This window comes from Cyprinus carpio, chromosome B3 (genome assembly GCF_018340385.1).
Source record: "Cyprinus carpio isolate SPL01 chromosome B3, ASM1834038v1, whole genome shotgun sequence".
Lineage (NCBI taxonomy): Eukaryota > Metazoa > Chordata > Actinopteri > Cypriniformes > Cyprinidae > Cyprinus > Cyprinus carpio.
In genome coordinates, this window is record NC_056599.1 from 30,881,657 (window position 1) to 30,903,003 (window position 21,347).

Consider the following 21,347-nt stretch of genomic DNA (forward strand, 5'->3'; position numbering starts at 1 on the left):
AAGTGGTAATGGAGCTCGGGTGGGCTGGTGGTGCAGGGACTAGGTGGTCAGCGTTGCTGGTGAAGACAGGTGACTGTGGATCTCCAGACGAGACAAGACGAACATCACAGGACACCGAACAGGAACTAGAATCGGGAACAGGACTGGAACGATACAGGACGACACAACCTGAGGACATCCAAACAAAACGATCTGACAAAGAGAGGGAGAGTGCGGTGAGTCCTTATAGTTGAGTGAATTGGCAGCAGCTGGTGAGGTGAATGAGTTCAGCTGGTGTGCTGATCAGCCGAAACGAGCAGTCACACCCCACTCACACACTCATTCACGCACAGAACAACAATACACGGGACACGAAGAAATCAGTGAATTCATGAACCGTGACAATTTGGGGAGTTGTTGGGGCTACCGAAATGTAGCCCAGGGGCCTCTGGATATCTTAAAGCACCCATTTGTGTGTCTCACACAACAAAAGTAACTACAAATATGATTGTTTTAATTGTTTGAATGTATAATAATTTATTTCCCAGCACAAACTAGGTGAATGCATGTTTCTGACCTACTTCAAAAACACCACCTTGTATATGAGAACACAGTCTTCATTCTAGCATCCTGTCAATCACAACATGGTGAGGCAAACTGAACAAAATGTTCCTAGAGAGGAATCACTGTAAATTCAAATCAAAATAATGCAGGTGTGAAATTTATGCCACTGCCTCACTTTTTTTTGTGAGCTCCAGCGTTTCTCTCTATAGTTTTCACTTTAGACTCACATTTCTTTTTCTCGCACATAATGAATTCCATTGTTGTGTTCCACTGAACATAAATAAAATAGATCACATCGTGGCATTGACATTCCAATTGTGACGTCATAATTGTGATTTATGAAAAAAAAAAAAGGTTTTTGAAATGGGCTAAATAAATCTTCTGTCACTCCAAACCCACATGAATCACTTTGTTGAGTAGAACACAAAAGAAGATATTTAGTTAAATGTTTTTACATTTTGTTTAAACTCTTTTTTTCCCCATACAGTAAATACAGATGAGGTCCATCATGGGCAATGACTCTAAACCTCAAAACGCCTTTTGTGTTCCACTCTGGTGTTATGGGTTTGGAATGGCATTGGCATTGTTACTAATAGTACTTAAAGACACAGTTACGATATGGAGCCCGATACAGTGTGAGGCAAGTATTGTTTTCATGAGCCTTGAGGTTGCTGAAGTGGTTTTGCTTCTGTTGCGATGTGAGAGCAGAAGGAGTCAGGAAGGCACTTGGCGTACTCCACCAGCTCGTAAGACTCACGGATGTCTGAAAGGCCGAGCCAGAATACAATCCAGTGACCGTTTACGAAACTGCCATCACAGTGCTTGAAGTACCTGAGGATTTTAAAGCAGAATGAGATGGGCAAAGACTGAGAATCACAACAGGGCAGCGTGGAAGAGAAGACACACCAGGGATTGATGCGGTTCGTAGCGCGAGATCTCCAGAAGAGCTTGCCCAAGTCCTGACGAATACACTCCCACAAGATCTGACCGGTTCCTTGGCCTTGTTTACTGCTGCTGACCACAAATTTGTCCAGGTACGGAGTGCCGCTGTTCACAGGCTCTGTGGTGATTATAGCAGCTGCGCTGTACCTGCAACAAAACGCAAGAGCAGATTTAATAAACTCATATTCCTGGAGCAGAATGCTTTAAAATGATGTTTGCGGTTCACCACGAGGGTCAAATACCATTCAGAAACAACACAACTGTGGCATGCAATAGATTATGTTTGGTATGCTGCGTCAAGGGTTGTATTTAATCTGGTTTGTCACATTAATAAGCTGCATGTGATTGTATATGAGAAAATTATGAACTTTTTTTTCATTCGGATCTAAAAATAGTAGTTTATTATTTAAAATGATTCATTTCAGAAGTTGTAGATAATCTTCAGCCAAATAATTTAATGATAACTTGTGATAATGTGATCACAAGCAGGAAATACAATTACCAATATTGTAACTATGTTAAAATATTTAAATATTAATTCAATGAATTATGAAAATATACATTTTTATATTTATTTATTCTCATTTACAATGACGCTGCATTCAGGTTACATGGAGCAAGTTGTGTCCAGTTGTTTTTCTTAGGCTATACTGGATAATTATGGCTTGCCGTTCGGAAGCAATGTCCTTACCCCTGAGACAGGTAAATGGAATGCAGTCTTCCCTTGAGAGAAGCTATATAATCCTCTCTCAGGTTCTTCTCAAAAGACTTGTTAATCAGTGCCAAGAGACGGTCAATATCAATGTCATCCAGGCTACTGTATCTGTGAAGAAAGAAGATCCTCACATGAGACATACTATAATAAAATAATAATTAAGCAAATCAGAATTTACTCGTCCACATGTCAGTCCAGTCCCATATGCTGATATTTTGTACCACTGAACCGGAGACATTTTGAAGATGATTTATTCAGCTCTTTTCCTCACAGTGTTTAGTTTTGCAACTGCGGTCATATTAAGTATTACAATAGCTTTGCAGGAAGAACAGACCAGAATTGAAGTTGTTGTTCACTGCTAAACTTTGTTAGGTTTGATGGGACTGATATTAGATGACACGTGAAAGGTTCCATAGGTTTCATATGGTGGATGGATGGAAAGTTGTGACTGTCTGATTGGGCAACATCTAAAAAGGAAATACTGAATCGCATCAATCATATATCATACCTGTGAATGGGATCTCCATTTTTAAAAAGGGTGCCTGAGCCTGAAACACAAATAAAAAAAGACACATTATGGGCTTAAGAAATACAAATAAGGAAAAACTTTGTTTTATCTCGCCTCTCACCCTTGTGGCTGAAGAGCTCAGTGAGAAGCGTGTCCGCTGAGGTGAGGACAGCCGAGCTCTCCGCAGGAAGCAGGTTGAGCAGCTGCGCTATGGCACTGACGCGTCTGTGCTCCACATCCCTCAGACCTGACAGATCTCCCGGCAATGACACCAAACCCAACACCTGAACAAATAAAGCATGCATTTAATAAGGAACCATTTTATAAGCCCATGATTTTTCAAGTTTATCATATGTTTATTAATTGTTTGTAGCCTACTTGGGAACGCAAGTAGTCCTACTGTTCTTTTGTTGGCACCGACTGTTCTTTTAAAGCTTACATAGCTATCACATATATACATATATACACATCATACAGAAATTTAATTTACGTTTTCTAATATACTTTGTAGCAACAAATTGCAATACTACCACCTTGTGTTCATCTCACGCTACTGAAACAATTGTTAACAATCATTTATTGAACCTATTTCTACACTTATGCTGAACCGCATTTTTATTTAGGAAATTAATTCGGAAATTATTGTTACACGTATTGTAACATGGCAATTTAAAAATATATGTCTCTGTTGAGATACATAATTGGTTACTATGAATAAATAGGCTTATTATTATCAAACATATAACAATAAACACAGACGGACTGGATGATGATGATGATGAGATCAGATCTCTGTGTGGAGCACTGGCTGTTATCAGACTCCTTGTGCAAACAAAAATCTCACTTGATTATTACAATTAATGGCAAAAGGAATGTTTTGGAAATTTAAATTGATATTTTCCTGCTGACATACTACAGCGAAAGATAGGGGTCATCCATGAAATTGGTGCCTTTTGCATCCATAAGAGATAATCAAACATTGATGTAATATAACAACGAATAAATTTGCAATTTAAAAACATAATATTATGTATTCTTTCATCAATATTATATAAAAAAAGTCATTTAAATATTATTTTAAATAATTTAAATAGCATTTATGCTGGTAAGGTGTTTGGCCTGTCCCTCACTACGATTTTTCTTTTTCAGCAGGACATTTAATATGCAAAATTAAGGCAAAATCATGCAATGTCATGATGGCATCATGCAGTGTCAATACTGTTACCATTTTTTATGTAAATTTAAACTATTATTTCTTACATTTAATATAATCAATATTTACAAGTAAAATCCTTTCAAAGTGTACAGTATTTGCTTTTGTGAACTTGACTATTAGCTAGAAATTAGCAAATTAGTTTGAAATCGTCAAACCTGTTACTGTCATCCCTGTTACTTTTCAGGGTAACAGGTTTTGACAGTGGGGTAACAGGGATGACATAAATTAGGTGTCCCCTGTTTTTAAAGATTGTCTGTGTAAAATGCTAACATATTTAAAGGTTACCCTGGGTGTTATTTTGAGCGAATGCCTATATCATTCAGTGGCATATGAGCATGAGTAACATTTTAGTTCGTATTAGTGGTATTATTACTATTACTGTTGTTAATGGCCGGGATAGGATGATCAGTCTCAATAAAACTATTTTTATCATAACTCACTGTCAATAATGCATCCATGTAAATTCAGTTATAAATAAGAGCAGCAAGGTGACTGCAGACCTTCAACCCAGTCTTGCAGTGTTCAAGACAGTCGAGATCTTGGTCTGGTTTCAGATGATCACAGAAAGACCAAGATCTGATCATCTTTCTTGCCTAATAATTGAACCAGATCAGTATATTTGAAGTTCTGTGAGAGGACACAGACAAACAGATGGCTGCATTAACTTATTACAATACCCTTAAAACATTAGATCTTCTAGAAATATTATGTGCTAAATCATCAATGAACTGACCTGAACTGAAAAAATTGACTGTTTACTATTGTCATACAAGTAAGTGCAAAACAATATAATGCAATTTAAAATGGTAAAACTGTACAGTATTATGTAAACAAACATGTGCAGTGTGCTGAAGAATGTGTGTCCTGTCATCCCTGTTACTCTGGTCAGTAAAAAATTATATTTGCTACAGCCTCTCAGGTTTTTCCATATGTAATTTTAACTATATTTTATTTTGGACAAATCTTTTTTTTATATCTCTCTTGTGAAAAATATATATATTTTTCTTAATTAATATGGGTTCACTCTCCAAAATTAGGATGTTTTTGGTCATCTGAATGACAAAAATAAAATAAAATAAAAAAATCAAAAATTTGAAACAATCCCACTGAAAAGAGGGTAGGTCACCAAGAACCTCTGCATCCCATCAAGGGACCAGACATGAAGTTTCCAGAGGTCTGGACGCGGGTGCCATAGGGTGCCCCGTCTCTGAGTCAGAAGATCCTTCCTCAGAGGAATCCTCCAGGGAGGGGCTGTCGTGAGGAGCACTAGTTCGGGGAACCAGGTCCGAAGGAGCCATTACAGCGCCACAAGCAAGACCTGCTCCTCGTCCTCCCTGACCTTGCACAGCATCTGTGTGAGAAAGCTCACTGGGGGAAACTCATACTTGCGCAGGCCCCACGGCCAGCTGTGTGCCGAGTGTTCCCTCGGTCAGGGAGTAGAAGAACTGGCAGTGAGAGGTCTCTGGTGAGGCAAACAGGTCTACCTGAGCGGCTCCGAAATGTCTCCAAATCATCTGGCCATACAGGGATTGAGTCGCCACTCTCTTGTGAGCGTAGCTCGAAATAGCTCGTCAACTGTACAGTTGAGCAACCTCGGAATGTGAATAGCATGAGGAGGAGGTGGCAGGCGAGTTGCGACATGCAACAGGAGTGCAGACCACCTTGTCGTTGATGTACGTAACGGTCGCTGTGTTGTCCGTTCAGACCAGCACGTGATTGCCTCGTAAGCGCCCTTTGGGACGGTTCAAGGCAAGGCGCACTGCTAACAGCTCTAGGCAATTGATATGCCAGTGCAGATGGGGGCCGGTCCATACCCCCGACACTGCGTGCCAGTTTTACGTGACCCCCCAGCTGGTGGTGGAGGCATCCATGTAAACCACAGCATGCCTGGAGACCTGTTCTAGGGGCACTCCTGCCCAGAGAAACGTAAGATCTGACCACGGGGTGAAGGTTTGGCGACAGGCCGGTGTAACTTTGACCCAGTGAGTGCTGCGCTTCCACGGCCACCTCGGGACTCGGCCATGAAGCCAGTGTGATCCTCAAAACCACCCGTGCCACTGCCGGAAATAGTTCTCGCCTGTCGGCCGACAGGACAAGCCTTAGATCGCGGCAGTGGCAACAGAGCTCCGCCCCCCTTGAGGAAATGGAGCCTGGCCCGCAGCTCTGAGACGGTCATCTCACCGTGATGGGAACATGACTCATCCACGAACGCCGCCTCAGTGTGTTTGTCCAGACACAAGAGGCAGCGATTGTGACCATCACCCAGCGCCAGGTAACGACCGCATTCAGAAACACACGGGTGAAACGGCATCTTTAAAAAGACGATCCGTCGTCTTTACATAGACGCAACCGTTTATTGCTCTTTTAGAGAAGTTGCTCTTTTAAGGAAATGCTCTTTTATGGGCTGAGGCGCTTGCAGCACAACAGGGGGTAGTGCAACCTGAAGTGCGCAACCCACTCGACACAGGAACGACAACTGCTGAAGCGCCGTATCGCCAACACCAAAAGCTTCCAAGAGCGTTGAACTCATAGCTCACTGAAGACACTTGGATGGAGCAGAACGATGTTGTCACTCGGCTCCGAAATGAAAAGCTGGTATGCATTGACTTTTTATGCTCACGCTGTGATCAGCTGCAGCTGGATGGAATAATTGCATGGCAATGTGCATTGGCTCATTTAGTTTACACTCGAAGTAGATTAGCCTATTGAAGCAATATCCTAATTCGTTGGTCATCCGACGTGACGTCGAGAGTGACCGACTGAAAGGGAACAGGGTTGACACAAATACCAAAACATGAAGTAGAAAAATAATAAATTACACAGCCTGAGATGGCATAATATAATTTCTTGTCATTTTAAGGTGTCTTCATTTCATGGATATTTAATGTTGATTAAACTTATTTTATTTTTTTTTATTTTTCTTATTATAAAGGTTTTAAAGTTATTTTTTTAGTGGTTTTAACATTATTCAATTGGAATATTTATGTGTATTGTTGGATTAACGATATTAAATTTATATAGGTTGAATTGATTTTTTAAGATGACTGAGAGCCTTTGTGGTATGTCATGTACTAGACTGCTTAAGACCTTTAAGCACCTGTGATCTTGTATACTCTCACCTGTTGGGGAGGCGAATTGTTAGAAAAGAAGAAAACCAATTAAACAAGCTCATAAAGAAGGCAGATTCTGTTGTGGGGTGTGTGTTACCCACAACAGAGGAGACAGTGCAGATTAGAATGATTGATAAAGTGTTCTCTATTATTAATCATGATTTTCACCCCTCTTTATGAAACAGTTTTGTTTTGTTGTTTTTTTTTTTTAATCATGATTTTCACCCCTCTTTTTGAGGGAGTTTGAACAGAATCACTGTTTCGCGGCTGATCACTGAAACGGCCAGCGATTCACTGAAAGAGCCGTATAACATCAAATCTGCGCTGGATATTAATATCCAAAGTATAGTGAAAACACTATTAATTAGCACAGTAACAAGATCGGCAGTTTAAGACATTAACTTGTGAGCACAAAACACAAGATACTTCTCTTTTCAATATAAATAAGGCTTTATTAGATAAATCTAAGACATATAAACTAATCTAACACATAAGCACACACACTCACACATTCACACAAGTTGCAGGAAGATAGAAAGTTAGGAAAGAATGAGTTTAAGAGGATGAAAATGTGAAATCCCAAGTTTACAGCAATACGAGAAATTGCATAGACATTAACAACCATCAATCACTTAATTAACCCTCGCATTGAGTTCATCAATAAGGTTAAAATTATATTAGATTACACCAGTACAGATCAGAGTCTGGAGGTACGTTACTTGTGATGCCTGTGTAACGGGTTTCCCTTTGTTGTCGCTGAAAAGGGGGTTTCCCGAGGTTGCTGATTGGCTGGAAGTTCAGTAGTCGTTGAAGTGACGTCTTGGGAAGCCCGTGGTTGGGCGTTGGCTGAAGATGCGGAGTTGTGGGCTGATTGAAGTTGAACGGGCACTCAAGGTCAGACTCGGAGACACGGCGTTACAAAACTTAACTCAGAACACGAAACTCTCAAACGGAAAAGAAGTAAAGTTTGACGAGACTAGGTGGTGTTTCTTCTCATCGGGGCTAAGTAGCAGCAGGCGTGCAGGCCGAAGCACGCTGGAACGGCGCTCGAAGAACGCTAAAAGTGATGACAAAGCATGACTAAAAGCATGACTAAAAGCAGGCTAAAAGCCGGCATGACTGATAGCAAAAGCTAAACAAAAGCTCAAAGCTAAAAGCAAAATTTGATGGTGTCCTGAGTATTTAAACTGGCCTTTTGGCCACACCTCAAATGTTGTCTTGACCAATTAGATATTGTCTTTCCTCGGTGTGTTGCATTGTTTGTCCCACCCATTCATAAATCATATGTTATCTTATCAAGCACGAGGTCTGAATTTTCCCGCTCTTGCAGGGTATAATTTGGACATGATTCCTATAACAAGAATATGATACATTTGATAAATAACTGATGGTCAGAAACGTTTCAAGCAAGAAGATTCGAACACACATATACTAAACATGAATATGATCCCTTAAGCTATTCAAGAGTTATTTAAAAAGACACACACAATAAGTGATTAGAAACATTATAATCAAATGTGTGGATTACATGTATGATATGGAGTTGAGCAATGGACTGATATCCATTTAGAAGTCTTTTTTTGAGTTCATTTTGGTGCATATATGCATTGGAAGGCATTCTCTGTGCCATTCTGGGGAGTAAGGATACGTCCTGTGAAGACCAGAGGGGTTAACAGGTCTCCTTAAGAATTTCAGTCTGGTTCTGCTAGGTGGGGGGAAGTCAATCCAACGATCTTGTTTACTCTCATGGCTTTACATGTGAGGGTCAGACTGTCCATCTCTTCGATTACTTGCCCCAAATTAGACAATCTCTTCTTCGAATTGAAATTGTCAATAATTGTTCTAATGGTGTTAATGTTGAAAGCTGTTCTCTGAAAGAGTTGGTCGGTTATCAGACTGTGGTGCTAGGAGTTGATTTACAACATCCTGCCTTTCTGTGGAATTCGGCTCATGTTTCAACCAGGCTCCCGATCGAATCTTTGATTTGTCTGGTTCACGCTACTTTTTAAGACTGTTTTTGAATGAGTTTATTTAAAGATTAATTCAACCCCACTGTCAAAGAGAGAGCAATTTAGGAAGACTATTTAGGAAGTTTTTTTTTTTTAACCAACTGCTGTAAAGGTGTACAATCAGTGCTATACAAGATGTTAGACTGCATTGTAGAATAATTGTAGAAATCATTTAGAACTTTCGGGAACAAGACTGCAGACCAAGACTTACTTAGTAATATAACAGAGACATACTGTAGCTAGACATTGCTATATTTCATGAGACATGGTGTCGGGAATAATGAGACCTTGCACTGTCCAAGAGGTTACAGGGAAATCACTGTGCCCTCACTAAAAAACTCCCAAATAAACATGGCATGATTAAGGTGGCACGCACACACACACACACACACACACACACACACACACACACATTAATAAAATTAAATAGTACAATGCTTTCTGTTAGTCATCTTTGCCCTACCTTGTGGTTTTGGTTACGGATCCCTGAGCTATTCAGGAATATGACTTTCAGAGGCTGTAGTGACTGCGAGATGGCTGCTGTGACCTGGATCGGACTGAGCACAGAAGAGCGGCCCGCTGCATCGCGGCCCACCGGACAGACCAGAGGAATCACTCTGCAGTTCAGAGTCCACTGCAGAAGAGCAGAGTCCACGACAACTGAGAGACCACTGCTGATATACGCAGACAGACAACACACAGACACAGTGAGAGAGATAGGAGATGCCTTTATCAGCCCATTATCACTCGGTTAAAGTGGCTGCTAAACCTGCTCTTATCCTGAGAGTGCTGCAGTTGTAAAAGGGCCTCGGAGCTAAAGAAGGGCATCACATTTGCTGAGTTGTGCTGAAGTGCTTCTGTTAAAGCCTGACAGTGTTTCACCATCGTTGTCCTGGCGAGAGAGGATTTAGTCTCGGTTTTGGCGCCGTCCTCTTCTTCCAAATCAGGAGGCAATCCCATCACCACCACTAGCTTCATATCCATCCTCTGCAAGAACGAGAGCCCAAAGGCCAGACTCTGAACCATCTCTTGGCTATCAAACACTGAAGTGTCAACCTGCAGACAAAGCAAAAATCAGCTTCAGACTCTACAATAAAAGTATAAGATATCTAAATTTTTCTACTTAAAAATTTTTTTAATTCAATGTGTTATTTTTTCTGCATCAAACTTTTTCTTTTTTTTCAGAGTGTAAATACATTTTAATATTTGAAAAGTCATGACCCCAAGGAACAGTTTTTTAAATAATTTAGACTACAAAGTCAGAAAGACTCTGCTATTAAGAGGTCATATCTGCAGTGTAGCCTATCTAATTAGTTAATTTAGTTTGCCCAGTGATCCTGAAACAGAAAAAGGCTCAATTGTCTACAGAGTCAACAAAACAAAAAACGGATGACAGAAAGGATCTGTACACTCATGCACAATTTTGGGCAGCAGCCTGGATGAACAGTCAGCAGAGTCTTCACATGAAATGTTCAAATTCAGCTTCTGATTAATCCTTGTTACAATGTACAAATATGCCACTTTTAAATCAGTTAGACTTAATATTGATATATTTATATGAATATTTATTGAAAATAAATTAATATTAATAAAAATAAATTATACATTTATAGTATATAAAGTTATAATAACACTTGAGATAGTATTATAAACACAAAATGTTATTTTATAAGCTATTAAACAAATTAGGTTTAATATATCAGGATGGATATATAAAAAAGTATAACATTAAAATATCGATCTTACATTTTAACATCTTAAATTTATTTAAATGTAAACGTAAATGTATGTATGTATGTGTGTGTGTGTGTGTGTGTGTGTGTGTGTGTGTGTGTGTGCGTGCGCGCGCACATACACACACACACACACACACATATATATACATAGCCTATAAAATAAAATACGTTTTTATAAAAGATAATAATAAACATAACTGACATTATTTAAATGTAATATAAATTAATACAATATATATTAAAACGACATGTAGACTATTTAATCATTTATCTAAATTGCGTTCGACTCTGAATATGAACATACACAATTTTTTGAGCAATTGTGCTTGGACACTTTACTGAGAAAGAATAGGTAACTGATTTCTATCTGGATACTTTAGATCAGTCGTGGGCCCTGTGTCTCAACCGGTTGCCCGTTGACAGCAAGACTGACCAAAGTTGCCCCGTGTATCATGAGCCTCACTCTGGTCGCAGGACACGTACCTCCAGAACCGCAAACGCAGGAAATGAACCGGCCCGCTGGAAGTGTGTTAACCAGTAGCGAGCCTCCCGCGGATCTCCTCCAATTTCATTGAGAAAAGCCTTGACATCTCTGTAGATCAGCGTGCGGTTGGACCAGAGATAGTTGGGGGGCTCCTGCTGGCTCCACGCCGAGTTTTTGCTGCCCCCGTGGCCCGCGGCGCTGGATGCCCTCATGCGCTGGTTCACTGAGGCTAGTCTCCTCTGCTGCCTCAGGGCTGGCGGTCTCGTCCAAAACTGACCAGCCATGACCACGGCCCTGCAACCGGACGAACCGCTATTGACTTTGGCCATGAGCAGAGCCGCTGAGAGAGAGTGAGGAGCGTCTGGCCGCAGACTGCGGTGTACATCCAAACAGGTGTTACCAGATTTTTGGTTTATGAAATGTTCGGTTTCAGTGGGCGGAGCAGACATGAATATTCATCAATTCTAAAATGATGATTATTTTATTTTATTTTATTTTATTTTATTTTATTTTATTTTATTTTATTGCTTAAACAGTCAGTTAAAAAATAACATTGGCAAGGGATCACACACAAATCCATAAAATAATGACCAATAGTTATAAATACAAAACATAATTAACAAACACAAATTCATGCACATAATAAATTAAAACTGGTTAAAATAATAAATAAATAAAAATCCAAACCTCTTAACAGATTGTGATTGACAGAGACATTTAAATGAGATTCAAATAGGCTAATCATACACAAGGAAAGCATCTGAATTTATGGATTTTCTTTAAATAGGCTACGTCTTTAATATTTCTAGAATCTTAGGGTTTTTTAATAATTTATAAGATCAAGATCTAGGTAAAAAGGGAATAGGATGGGGAACTATTTCTGAATTTTTGTTTGTAAATGAAAAATTTTACCAAAAAATAAATAAATAAATTGACATGATATATTTTTTTATGTAAAATTTTAAAATGTGTTTCCTTTGCCTTATTGGAAATATAATTTCAAGGTAAAAGCCATGTTCTTTTTCAGTATCATCAACCAAGGACCTCCAGTAGAACTTTCCTCTTGAAGAAAAATTTCCTTTTAAACTGAAAAATTTGGCGCACATGCCTATTACATTTCTTAGATCTACGCCTTCCAGGAGCAAAGCATACTGTGTAGTTACTGTGCTCCTTGCATTAAATATATATAGAGTTACTTAACAAGGTGAATGAATCTGTGTGAAATTGCTTTATCCACCTTCTTAAACTCTTTTGGAGCAATCGAGAAAACTATGCTATGCCATGAATTACTCATAAGAAGTCATCAGATAAGCAAAGGATAAAATTAATATTATTTTGAAGCCAGTCTGGGGAAAAATAATGATATAAATACATTGTTATTAATTCTCTGGGACAGTCTCGTACTTGCATATTATGTAAATCTTCTAAGATCAGGATAGTTTTTTCAGTTTCATGAGGTTGTTTTGTGTTAGGTAACAGATGCTTATGTCAGTCCCTAACCATTCAAATCCTCTACTGCAAAAACACATCTGGTTTGATATTTATTGATGTAAACATTATTTAGTGGCCCATAATGCTAACTGTAAATGATTTGATTATCTGTGTTGGCTATTTTTTCTAAGCAGCAAATATTGACAAATGTTCAACCACATAAGATATTTTTTGTTTGCAGCTGTCTAGTTTGTTGGTTCACAACCCATTACATTATTTGCTCAGACATTAGAGCGTATCCATTTATATATGTCAGACAGAAAGGAGCAAAATGAGTCTTATTTAGGCCATGTGAATTCAACTTGAAAGCTGGTATTTCCCTGAAGAAAGAGATATGCCAGTCCCCAGTTTGGTAAGCTGATGCTGTCAGTGAGAGCTCCATATGGCGCCAAACACTCACTGACCTGGATTTCTTCACTTTCTCTGTCTACAAAATTCTCCACACAAATCTGCTTAAACTCCAGAGGTTTAAAGCCCAGCCTGCCACAGCAAAGCAACTGCAGATACAAGTCTTATTTTGATTTTTTGTTTTAATACAGATCAGAGTAATGACCTAGAGGAGTTCACCAAACGCAATAACTCTAAATATATCATTAAATTATGATTTGAAAGTTCAACCAGGGTGCTGGAAGAACCATGCGCATTAATTGATGTGTAATCCTTTGACAGCAGCTGCGGAGATTTGGGCTTTGAGGCTTTACAGCCAACCAGAAAGAAATGAATTAACAGGCTGTTTTGAGCACATAAGGACACATGATAGAGTTTTGTTGGCAGAAAGGGTAGGAAATACGTTGTTTTTATTGTACTAAGGAACATAATTATTGACATGCATTCATTTCCTTTTGAAACTATATAAAACATCAAGATCACAACTGAAAGGAAAAGCATTTGTTATTATGTAAAAAAAAAGCAACGTTAGAAGACAAAGAAACATTATTTTATTATTAATTTAAAACAGCTGTTTTCAACTCTAATATATTTTAATCTATTCCTGTGATGCTAAGTTGAATTTTCAGGATCTTTACTTCAGTCTTCAGTGTCAATTCAGAAATCATTTTAATATTCTGATCTGATGTTCAAGAAACATTTATTATCATCAATGTTGAAAACAGTTGTGCATTAATATTTTTTATGATTCTTTGATGAAAATAAAGTTCAACAACAGCATGTCTCTACTGTCATTTTTTGATCAATTTAATACATCCTTGCAGAATAAAAGTATTAGTAAGAGTACTAAATAAAAAAAAGTTCTGAAAAGGTTTAGCTTTTATCATGAGTTTGCAGGTGGCAAAGAGATGAAGCTGCTGTACAGTATTATATTCTATAACACATCCACACAACTAATTGGTTATCTAGCACAGATTCTAATCTGAACACATCCTAGATAACAAAACATTCTAAAAGTTCTAAGTTACCAAATACTTTTGTTCAAAGTTTTGCGAATTGCATCTTAAGAGTTTCAATTTCCATCACCACATCGGCTCAATGTATCAGTCCAGATTTTCTTGCTTGAATTAGTGTATCTACTCTTTGTTGGGAAAAGGGGTCAAAGCAGGACATTTTTATCTGTGTTTTCATAGTCCAAAAGAGAAAAAAAGTGTCCTAACCTCATGCAAAATCGCCTCACTGCTCTTGCAGTTCCCCCTCATTCTGTTCCCGGTATTTTAGTTTCTTGCGTTTTCTCTCTGCCATGACCAAGGCACCAAACACGGTCACAATCACAGTAGCGGTGATTGACTAACACAGTAACAGTCTCAGCCACACACAACTGGCTGTCCACCCAAGCCAAAGAAGCTCCGGCGAGCTGCCAAGGCTCCTGACAAGTTACGTTTGCGATAGTCATCCACGTGCAGGTGCCGCACGCTGAGCAGCTTGCTGAAGACATGGTGCAGGTCGCAGTCACAGTTCCACGGGTTCCCAGCCAGCTGCAGGTGCGTAGCAGCCCGTATGCATGCTCAAGAATGTCTTGAAGTTCAGGTGCTCCAGACGATTCCCCTCCAAACCCAACAGAGACAGACTGTGCAATGGTGTCTAGTGCATTGACCTCGATCCAAGAGATGTTGTTGTTTGCCCAGGAGCAGGACTTCCAGGGCAGGCAGCAGCATGGTTGAGGGATCCGTCTCGCACAACACCCAGGAGGTTTCCCTTGGAGGTAAAGGTGGCGCAGGCGGGACAGGCCACGGAACGCACCTGGCTCAAGAGATCGGATGCGATTGTGGCTGAGGTCCAGCTTCTCAAGGTTCTCCAGATGCTCAAGACCTGGAGGTTTCAACAGCACCAGTGCATTGTGGTCCAGACGCAGCTCACGCAGGGAAGACAGGGCTCTCTGAAAGTTAGGAGGGATCTGAGTGAGGTTATTACGGCTCATGTCTAGCTTCTCCAGGAAGGACAGAGAGAAGAAAGCCTGTGTGGGAAAACAGACATTTGGGTAATCCATGTATCTTCAACTCAGAACTCAGAACTAGATTTCACAGTACAACTCCCAACTGAAAAAACTAAGCTTTGTGGATTGAAAAAATCAGGGGTGTTCAGTCATGTTCCTGGAGATATAACGTTCTGCAGAGTTCAGTGCCAACAACCTTGTCTGTTTTATCAAGCGTTTCTAAAGATCGTTAAAGGTATAGTTTCAAGTTCACCCAAACATTACTAATTGTTATACAAAAAAATACACATCCTGAGGAAACATTTTGATGAGTTTGTTTCTTCATCAGAAGAGATTTTGAGAAATTTGGCATTACGTAGGATTTTACCAGTTGTTTACCAGTGGATCCTCTGCAGTGAATGGGTGCCGTCAAAATTAGAGTCCAAACAGCTGATAAAAACACCATAAAAATACACGACCCTAATCCATCATCCAAAATAAACTATGTGGAATGAATAAATCAGATGTGCCCAATTCATTGCCAACTCTCTCTTAAATTAATAGTTCACTCTAAAATGAACATTTATTTAAAATTTACTAATTAATTTACTAAAAATTACTCACCCTCAGGCCTTCAATGATGTAGATGAGTTTGTTTCTTCATTGGAACAGATTTGGATAAATTTAGCTTTATATCAGTTGCTCAGCAATGGATGCTCTGCAGTGAATGGGTGCCGTCAAAATAAGAGTCTAAACAGCTGATAAAAACATCACAATTATCCACACGACCCCAATCCATCATCCAAAAATAGTCCTTAATCCATAATAATGCTTCCTCCAGTGCAATAATCCATCCCTTGTCCTCTCAAAATCCACCACATTTGTTTAGAGCGGCTTTAGACAGTCTTCACTTGTAAACAGTGCTTGATCTGTGCATATTTCTCTCCTAATTCAAACAAGATAACTTTTTTCTTCCTAGGAGAAAGCAATATTATGGATAGAGGACTCTTATCTGAAGTTAAAATCATCTTCATGATGGATTTGTTTCTTACAAACACACAGCTTTTTGCTTCACATAACATGGAATCGAGTCATGTGGATTATTGTGATGTTTTTATCAGCTGTTTGGACTCTCATTCTGACGGCACCCATTTAGAGGATTTCTCCAAATCTGTTCCAATAAAGAAAAACGAATTTTTCAGCAAACATTAATATTTTTAGGTGAACTATCCCTTTAAATTGCTGGTTCAGGTGCATTTGGTTAGGAAGCTTTGATTAAGTAACTTTGCAATGACACAGGATTGTGCACCCCTGGAATAGCATAAGCGATCTTACCTGTGTTTGAAGAGCCTGGATGCTGCTGTCTGAGAGCACTAGAATACGCAAAGACCAAAGCCCAGCAAAAGCTCGGCTCCGGATCTCCTTGAGCTTGTTTCCTCCCAGGTCTAGGAGCCAGGTGCCATGGGGAAGTCCATGTGGGACATCCTCAAAACCTCTGGCGTGGCAGTCCACCAGGTCTGAGTGTTCTTAGCACCGGCAGATGTGACTACACAGCCTCGAGCTCCTCGACGGAGACAGAAAGAGTAAGAACAACGCGATGGACAGCAACATGATGTGATGACAGCTTCAGGAGAGCTAACAGGAGCTCTGCAGAGCGTCGATTTGTTGTCCAGGACTCTGCATGCGGCGATTAACGGATCCTCAGCTTTCTACGGGAGAGGAACCAGATCCCTGTGATAAACGCATACAGTTTCTATTAAATGTTTGTGTCGAGACGGCAAAACAGATGAGTAGAATATTCGCAGTGCAGCTGAAATGTCTATCAGAAGCATTTAATAGCCTTAAAACCATGCGACTCAATTTCTTCTTCTTTTTTCTCACTCTCACACACACAAGAAAGTAGAGGAGAACTTACTGTCTTTGACAAGGGAAAATTAAAACTGTACTACTAGTAGCCTATATTGAATGCGTACATCGAGTCGTTGAAAAGTTATTGTTTTTATTCCTTTCCTCCACTTAATATACAGAAAAACGTTGTTCTCTTAGTCAATAACAACAGTCTGATTTCTCAGTTATTCAGTCCGGCTCCACACCAAGATGCGCAGCGCACTAGTGATGGAAAGATTCGTTTCCCGCGAATCGGCTCTTTCAAACATTTTTCAAAGAACCGGTTTGAAAAATCAGCGATTCTTTTACGCCAAAACGTAATCATCTGTTTTTATATAGATATTATATATATCTATTTTATATAAATCTACTGCACGCTCCAAAACACTCCACAAAGTTGCATGCATGTATAGCCTACATGTCATTTATTATTATTTATTTTGTGTCAGTTCAGTTGGCTGGAGACGGATTTATCAAAAAAAATAAAAAATAAAAAACATTAATTTACATTACATTTTACATAAGACCACCTGCTTTTGCTTGGTAATAAATAAGGTTTTTATTTATTTATTACAATTGACTGTTTCGCATTTGCTTCGATAAAATGTAATATAAACATTTCCAGACCATGTTATATGTAGCTTATCATGTATTTTATGAACTGGGTTTGTGAATCGGGTTCAAGATTTATTAAAAAGATGCCGACTCAAAATAAGTGCGCTCATAAATTGCAGCTGTCACATTTGGTCAGTAGCTTATCCACACGCATTAGGCCTAACCCCTTCGACTAGCCTTGATATTTTCTTTTCCTTTAGACCTTTGATGAAACTCCAATGCGATTGAAATTACAAACGTGCCATATCTCACTGCTGAAGTTCTGCTTTCACTGCAAACTAAAGTGACCCAACACGGTGTCATAATAACACTGATGTGCGACGGGGGTCAGGGGCAGAAACACGAGATGATGCGTGATTAAATAATGCATACACGGGAATAATAGGAAAACTTTAGCATCAATGATTCATTCCAGTTAAGGCTGTAAATATTCATTTCAAAAACTCATTAAACAATGGTCAAGGGGATCCCCTTTGATTCCCTGACAAATTAATCACTAGCTTTTTCTGCACCCTCTACATGACCATGTTGACTGAATATACATTTTAATTTTATACAGTGGTGGCCAAAAGTATAAGAAAACTAGTATTTACAAACAAAAATCTCACTGGACAATTACAATTAATGGCAAAATGAATGTTTTCAAGCAAAAGATAGAAACAACGGACTTAAAACTATTTTTAGCTGGTTAAAATATTCGTTTTCTGATCATTTGGCCACACTGTAAGTGTATATTGACCCTGGAGCACAAAAGCAGGTCATAAAGTAGCCCGGATATTTTGTAGCAATAACCAACAGTAGCTACACTGTATGGATCAAAATTATCAATTTTTCTGTTTATGCCAGAAATCTTTAGGATATTAAGTAAAGATCCTGTTCCATGAAGATATTTTGTAAAATTCCTACCGTAAATGTATACAAGCTCTAATTGTTTAATTAGTAATATGCATTGCTAAGACTTCTTCTACTTTACCCTCTACAGGCGATTTTTTCTCAGTATTTTGATATTTTTTTTTTTTTGCACTCTCAGATGTTTTTTTTTTTTTTTTTTGCACCCCCTGTATATATAGATATATTTCCCTCATTTCCAAATATTCTAAAATATAAATGATAAACACTCGTCAAGTGAGATTTTTGCCCTTTTGTATCTTCTTCATACTATTTAAACAATAAAAAATAAAATTACTGCGAAAGAAACCTAAAGGCGGAATAACCAACCCCGTTAACACACAGACCTATAAACTGCTGTGCAACGAGGAAGTCCGTCACCAGCGTTTGCACCCACTGCTGAGAGCCTCCATCGGTGCTACAAGGTACGAGGCCTGGGACGTTAGGATTTCGGCTTGAGCCAGTGTCCGCCCATCCCAGACTCTTAACATGGCAAGATATCGCTTTAACATTTCCTTTTCCCAAAAAGTTGATTACAAAATATTCCGTTCAGAAAAGGATCGTCCTGGCCGAGCAATGATCAAGATGGGATGAGCCGTCTAAAGTTGACACTACCGAAGAAATGCGAGTCTCTCATCGGTCACTGCATGTACCCTTCCAGTTTGGATGTGTTCGGAATAATAACAATAATACAAACATTGCATCATAGAAAATGGTCCACTATGAGCAGAGGTATTCAAATGGCAAGGACCAAATATGGAAGAAAATTACAACATAATATATTACACGTAAACTGAAAGGATGCTTACAGTACTCAAGAGTGTTCCTCCTTCGTCTATCACTCAAAAAGTGACATTTCAAAGTAAAACAAGGGAGTTTTATATTAAAAAATGTTTGGGAAATTAATGTTGGGTAGATGCTAAATGCAGTTAATTTCCCTTTCTCCACCTTCAGCTCTCAAGTCAATCTAAAACTAAACAAAAAATAAACCCGGCATGTGCACTAAGGAAATCAAACTGTATTTATCCAGTCTGAAAGGCTTTATAACTTAGGAAAATCGTTTTTGTTCTACCCTCACACACTTTACTGCCACATTAAGGAAGATTGTGGATTAGAAGAGAAATGTGATTTTCTTTGTTGGTATCCAAGCAAGATGAAATAAACAAGTGGGTTATTTGATGACAGGAGGGGAAAAAAACAAGGAGATCCTACAGAATGGGATTGGGGGGTGAGTGATGTTGGAAGGGATGTCATATGTTTTCTACATGACATGATATTCTAAGACAGCACTCTATTTCTGCCCTCTCTTTTGTCAGTGGAAGCAGTTTTTCTCTTCAGATGTGTAGGACCGTATCCTGCTCAAAACGCTAAGTATCAGCTCTCTCAACCTTTGTCTGGCGATTGGTAAAAAACAAAAAAACAAACCAAAAAAAAAAAAAACATCAGAAAATATTAATTTAAAACAAACAAACACTTCTTTGTCAGCATAATGTTCCCTCTCTGAGCCTGGGCTCATGATGATAAAGCAGAGTCTTTCTGTGTTTGTTGAGCTTGCTGTGAATGCTGCACTGATTTTGGCTCTCCAAATCTCGAAAATGTTTCTCCACCTGTGGACAGAGAGCACAAAGGTTAGCACAGCAAAACACACCACCACAACAACAACAAAAAAGACAATTCATATTAATAGTAAATGTTAAATATAATAAATAATAAAAAATTGAAAGCTAATTTCTCCCACATTAAGGACTCCAAAAACACCCTGATCAATGGAGTTGTCTTTCCTGTGCCAGGGAAAGCAGCAATACATTTTACATGCAGATATCTGATAAAAGTTGTCAGAGTTCAAATTAACATCAAAGTTAATTAAGTACTACACATCTAGATATTAAAGACTTAAATTCATGGGCTGAAGCTCACTAAAGAGAATTTTAACAAGCTTTTTTCACTAATGTTCAAAATTTTTTGGGGAAGGGATTTTATTAAATTTTTTTTAATTTAAAAGAAGTCAAAGGCTGGATTTTTTTGAAAAAATAAAATAATTTAAACAAAATACAAAACATACGAATATTGTGAAGTATTTTTAAAATTTGGAAAAAAAATAAATTGTTTAAAAATGTAAAATTTTCCTGTGGCAAAAAACATTCTATATGGATTTTGTCGGAACATTTTTATTTTACCACAGTTTAAAAAAAAACCTTAAAAAATTTTGTGTACATTTTTCCCCCCAGGGATTTTTTATGGGAAAAGAAACTATGGGTTTTTTCTCCACTAAAAAAAAAAAAAAAAAAAAAAAAAAAAAAAAAAAAAAAAAAAAAAAAAAAAAAAAAAAAAAAACAAAAAAAAAAAAAAAAAAAGTTACGTTTTTTAAACCCCAATTGCTTTGTCAAATTGCGGGATTTAAACTTTTCATTTGAGAAATAAAACAAAATATAGTCAGAATTTTGGGTTTTAAAAGTCAGAATTGATCCTTGTAAACTTTTTCCAGAAATAAACTCACAATGTAAAATAAAGTCAGAATTTTGGGATTAAACTTTCCCAAAATTAAGAAAAAACTCAAGTAGATATAGTCGAATTTTGGGTTTTAAAATAAAATGAAGAAAATGAAAGTCAAAGCGGAGGGGAGCAACTGGGGGTCGGCCGCTCAAAGGGGACTTTAGCCTTTTAGGGGGGAAGAGAGGCCATTCACTCCCCCCCCAAAAACCCAGCCCGAGACTGGAAACCACGACCCTTTAGGTTTTCAAGCCAACCTCAACCATTTGGCCCAGTGCCCCCCTTTTTTGGGGGTTATAAAGTCAGAATTGCGTGTAAACTTGAATTCTAAGAAAAAAACAATTTTAGATT

The 21,347-nt window shown here is 38.5% G+C and overlaps 1 protein-coding gene and 1 pseudogene across 1 annotated transcript; both read right to left on the bottom strand.

Annotated features, from left to right (window-relative positions):
* Positions 1 to 785: 785 nt before the first annotated feature.
* nags (N-acetylglutamate synthase) lies at positions 786 to 11,660 on the bottom strand. Its single transcript, XM_042720752.1, has 8 exons — positions 11,263 to 11,660; positions 9,813 to 10,099; positions 9,507 to 9,717; positions 2,830 to 2,992; positions 2,709 to 2,748; positions 2,177 to 2,308; positions 1,450 to 1,632; positions 786 to 1,374 (listed from the first exon to the last, which is right to left on the bottom strand). Exons 1-8 carry the CDS (start codon positions 11,590 to 11,592, stop codon positions 1,197 to 1,199), a joined length of 1,524 nt encoding a protein of 507 aa, XP_042576686.1. The 5' UTR covers positions 11,593 to 11,660; the 3' UTR covers positions 786 to 1,196.
* Positions 11,661 to 14,332: 2,672 nt separating this feature from the next.
* Positions 14,333 to 18,997, bottom strand: LOC109067157 (annotated as a pseudogene).
* Positions 18,998 to 21,347: the final 2,350 nt, after the last annotated feature.

Excerpts from the sequence above, each read along its gene's own strand:
- nags (XM_042720752.1), bottom strand. The coding sequence starts at position 11,592 with ATGGCCAAAGTCAATAGCGGTTCGTCCGGTTGCAGGGCCGTGGTCATG. Across the intron at positions 9,718-9,812 it reads CACTCTCAGGATAAGAGCAG|CAGTGGTCTCTCAGTTGTCG; the intron begins GTTTAGCAGCCA and ends TGCGTATATCAG. Across the intron at positions 1,375-1,449 it reads ACGAACCGCATCAATCCCTG|GTACTTCAAGCACTGTGATG; the intron begins GTGTGTCTTCTC and ends TAAAATCCTCAG.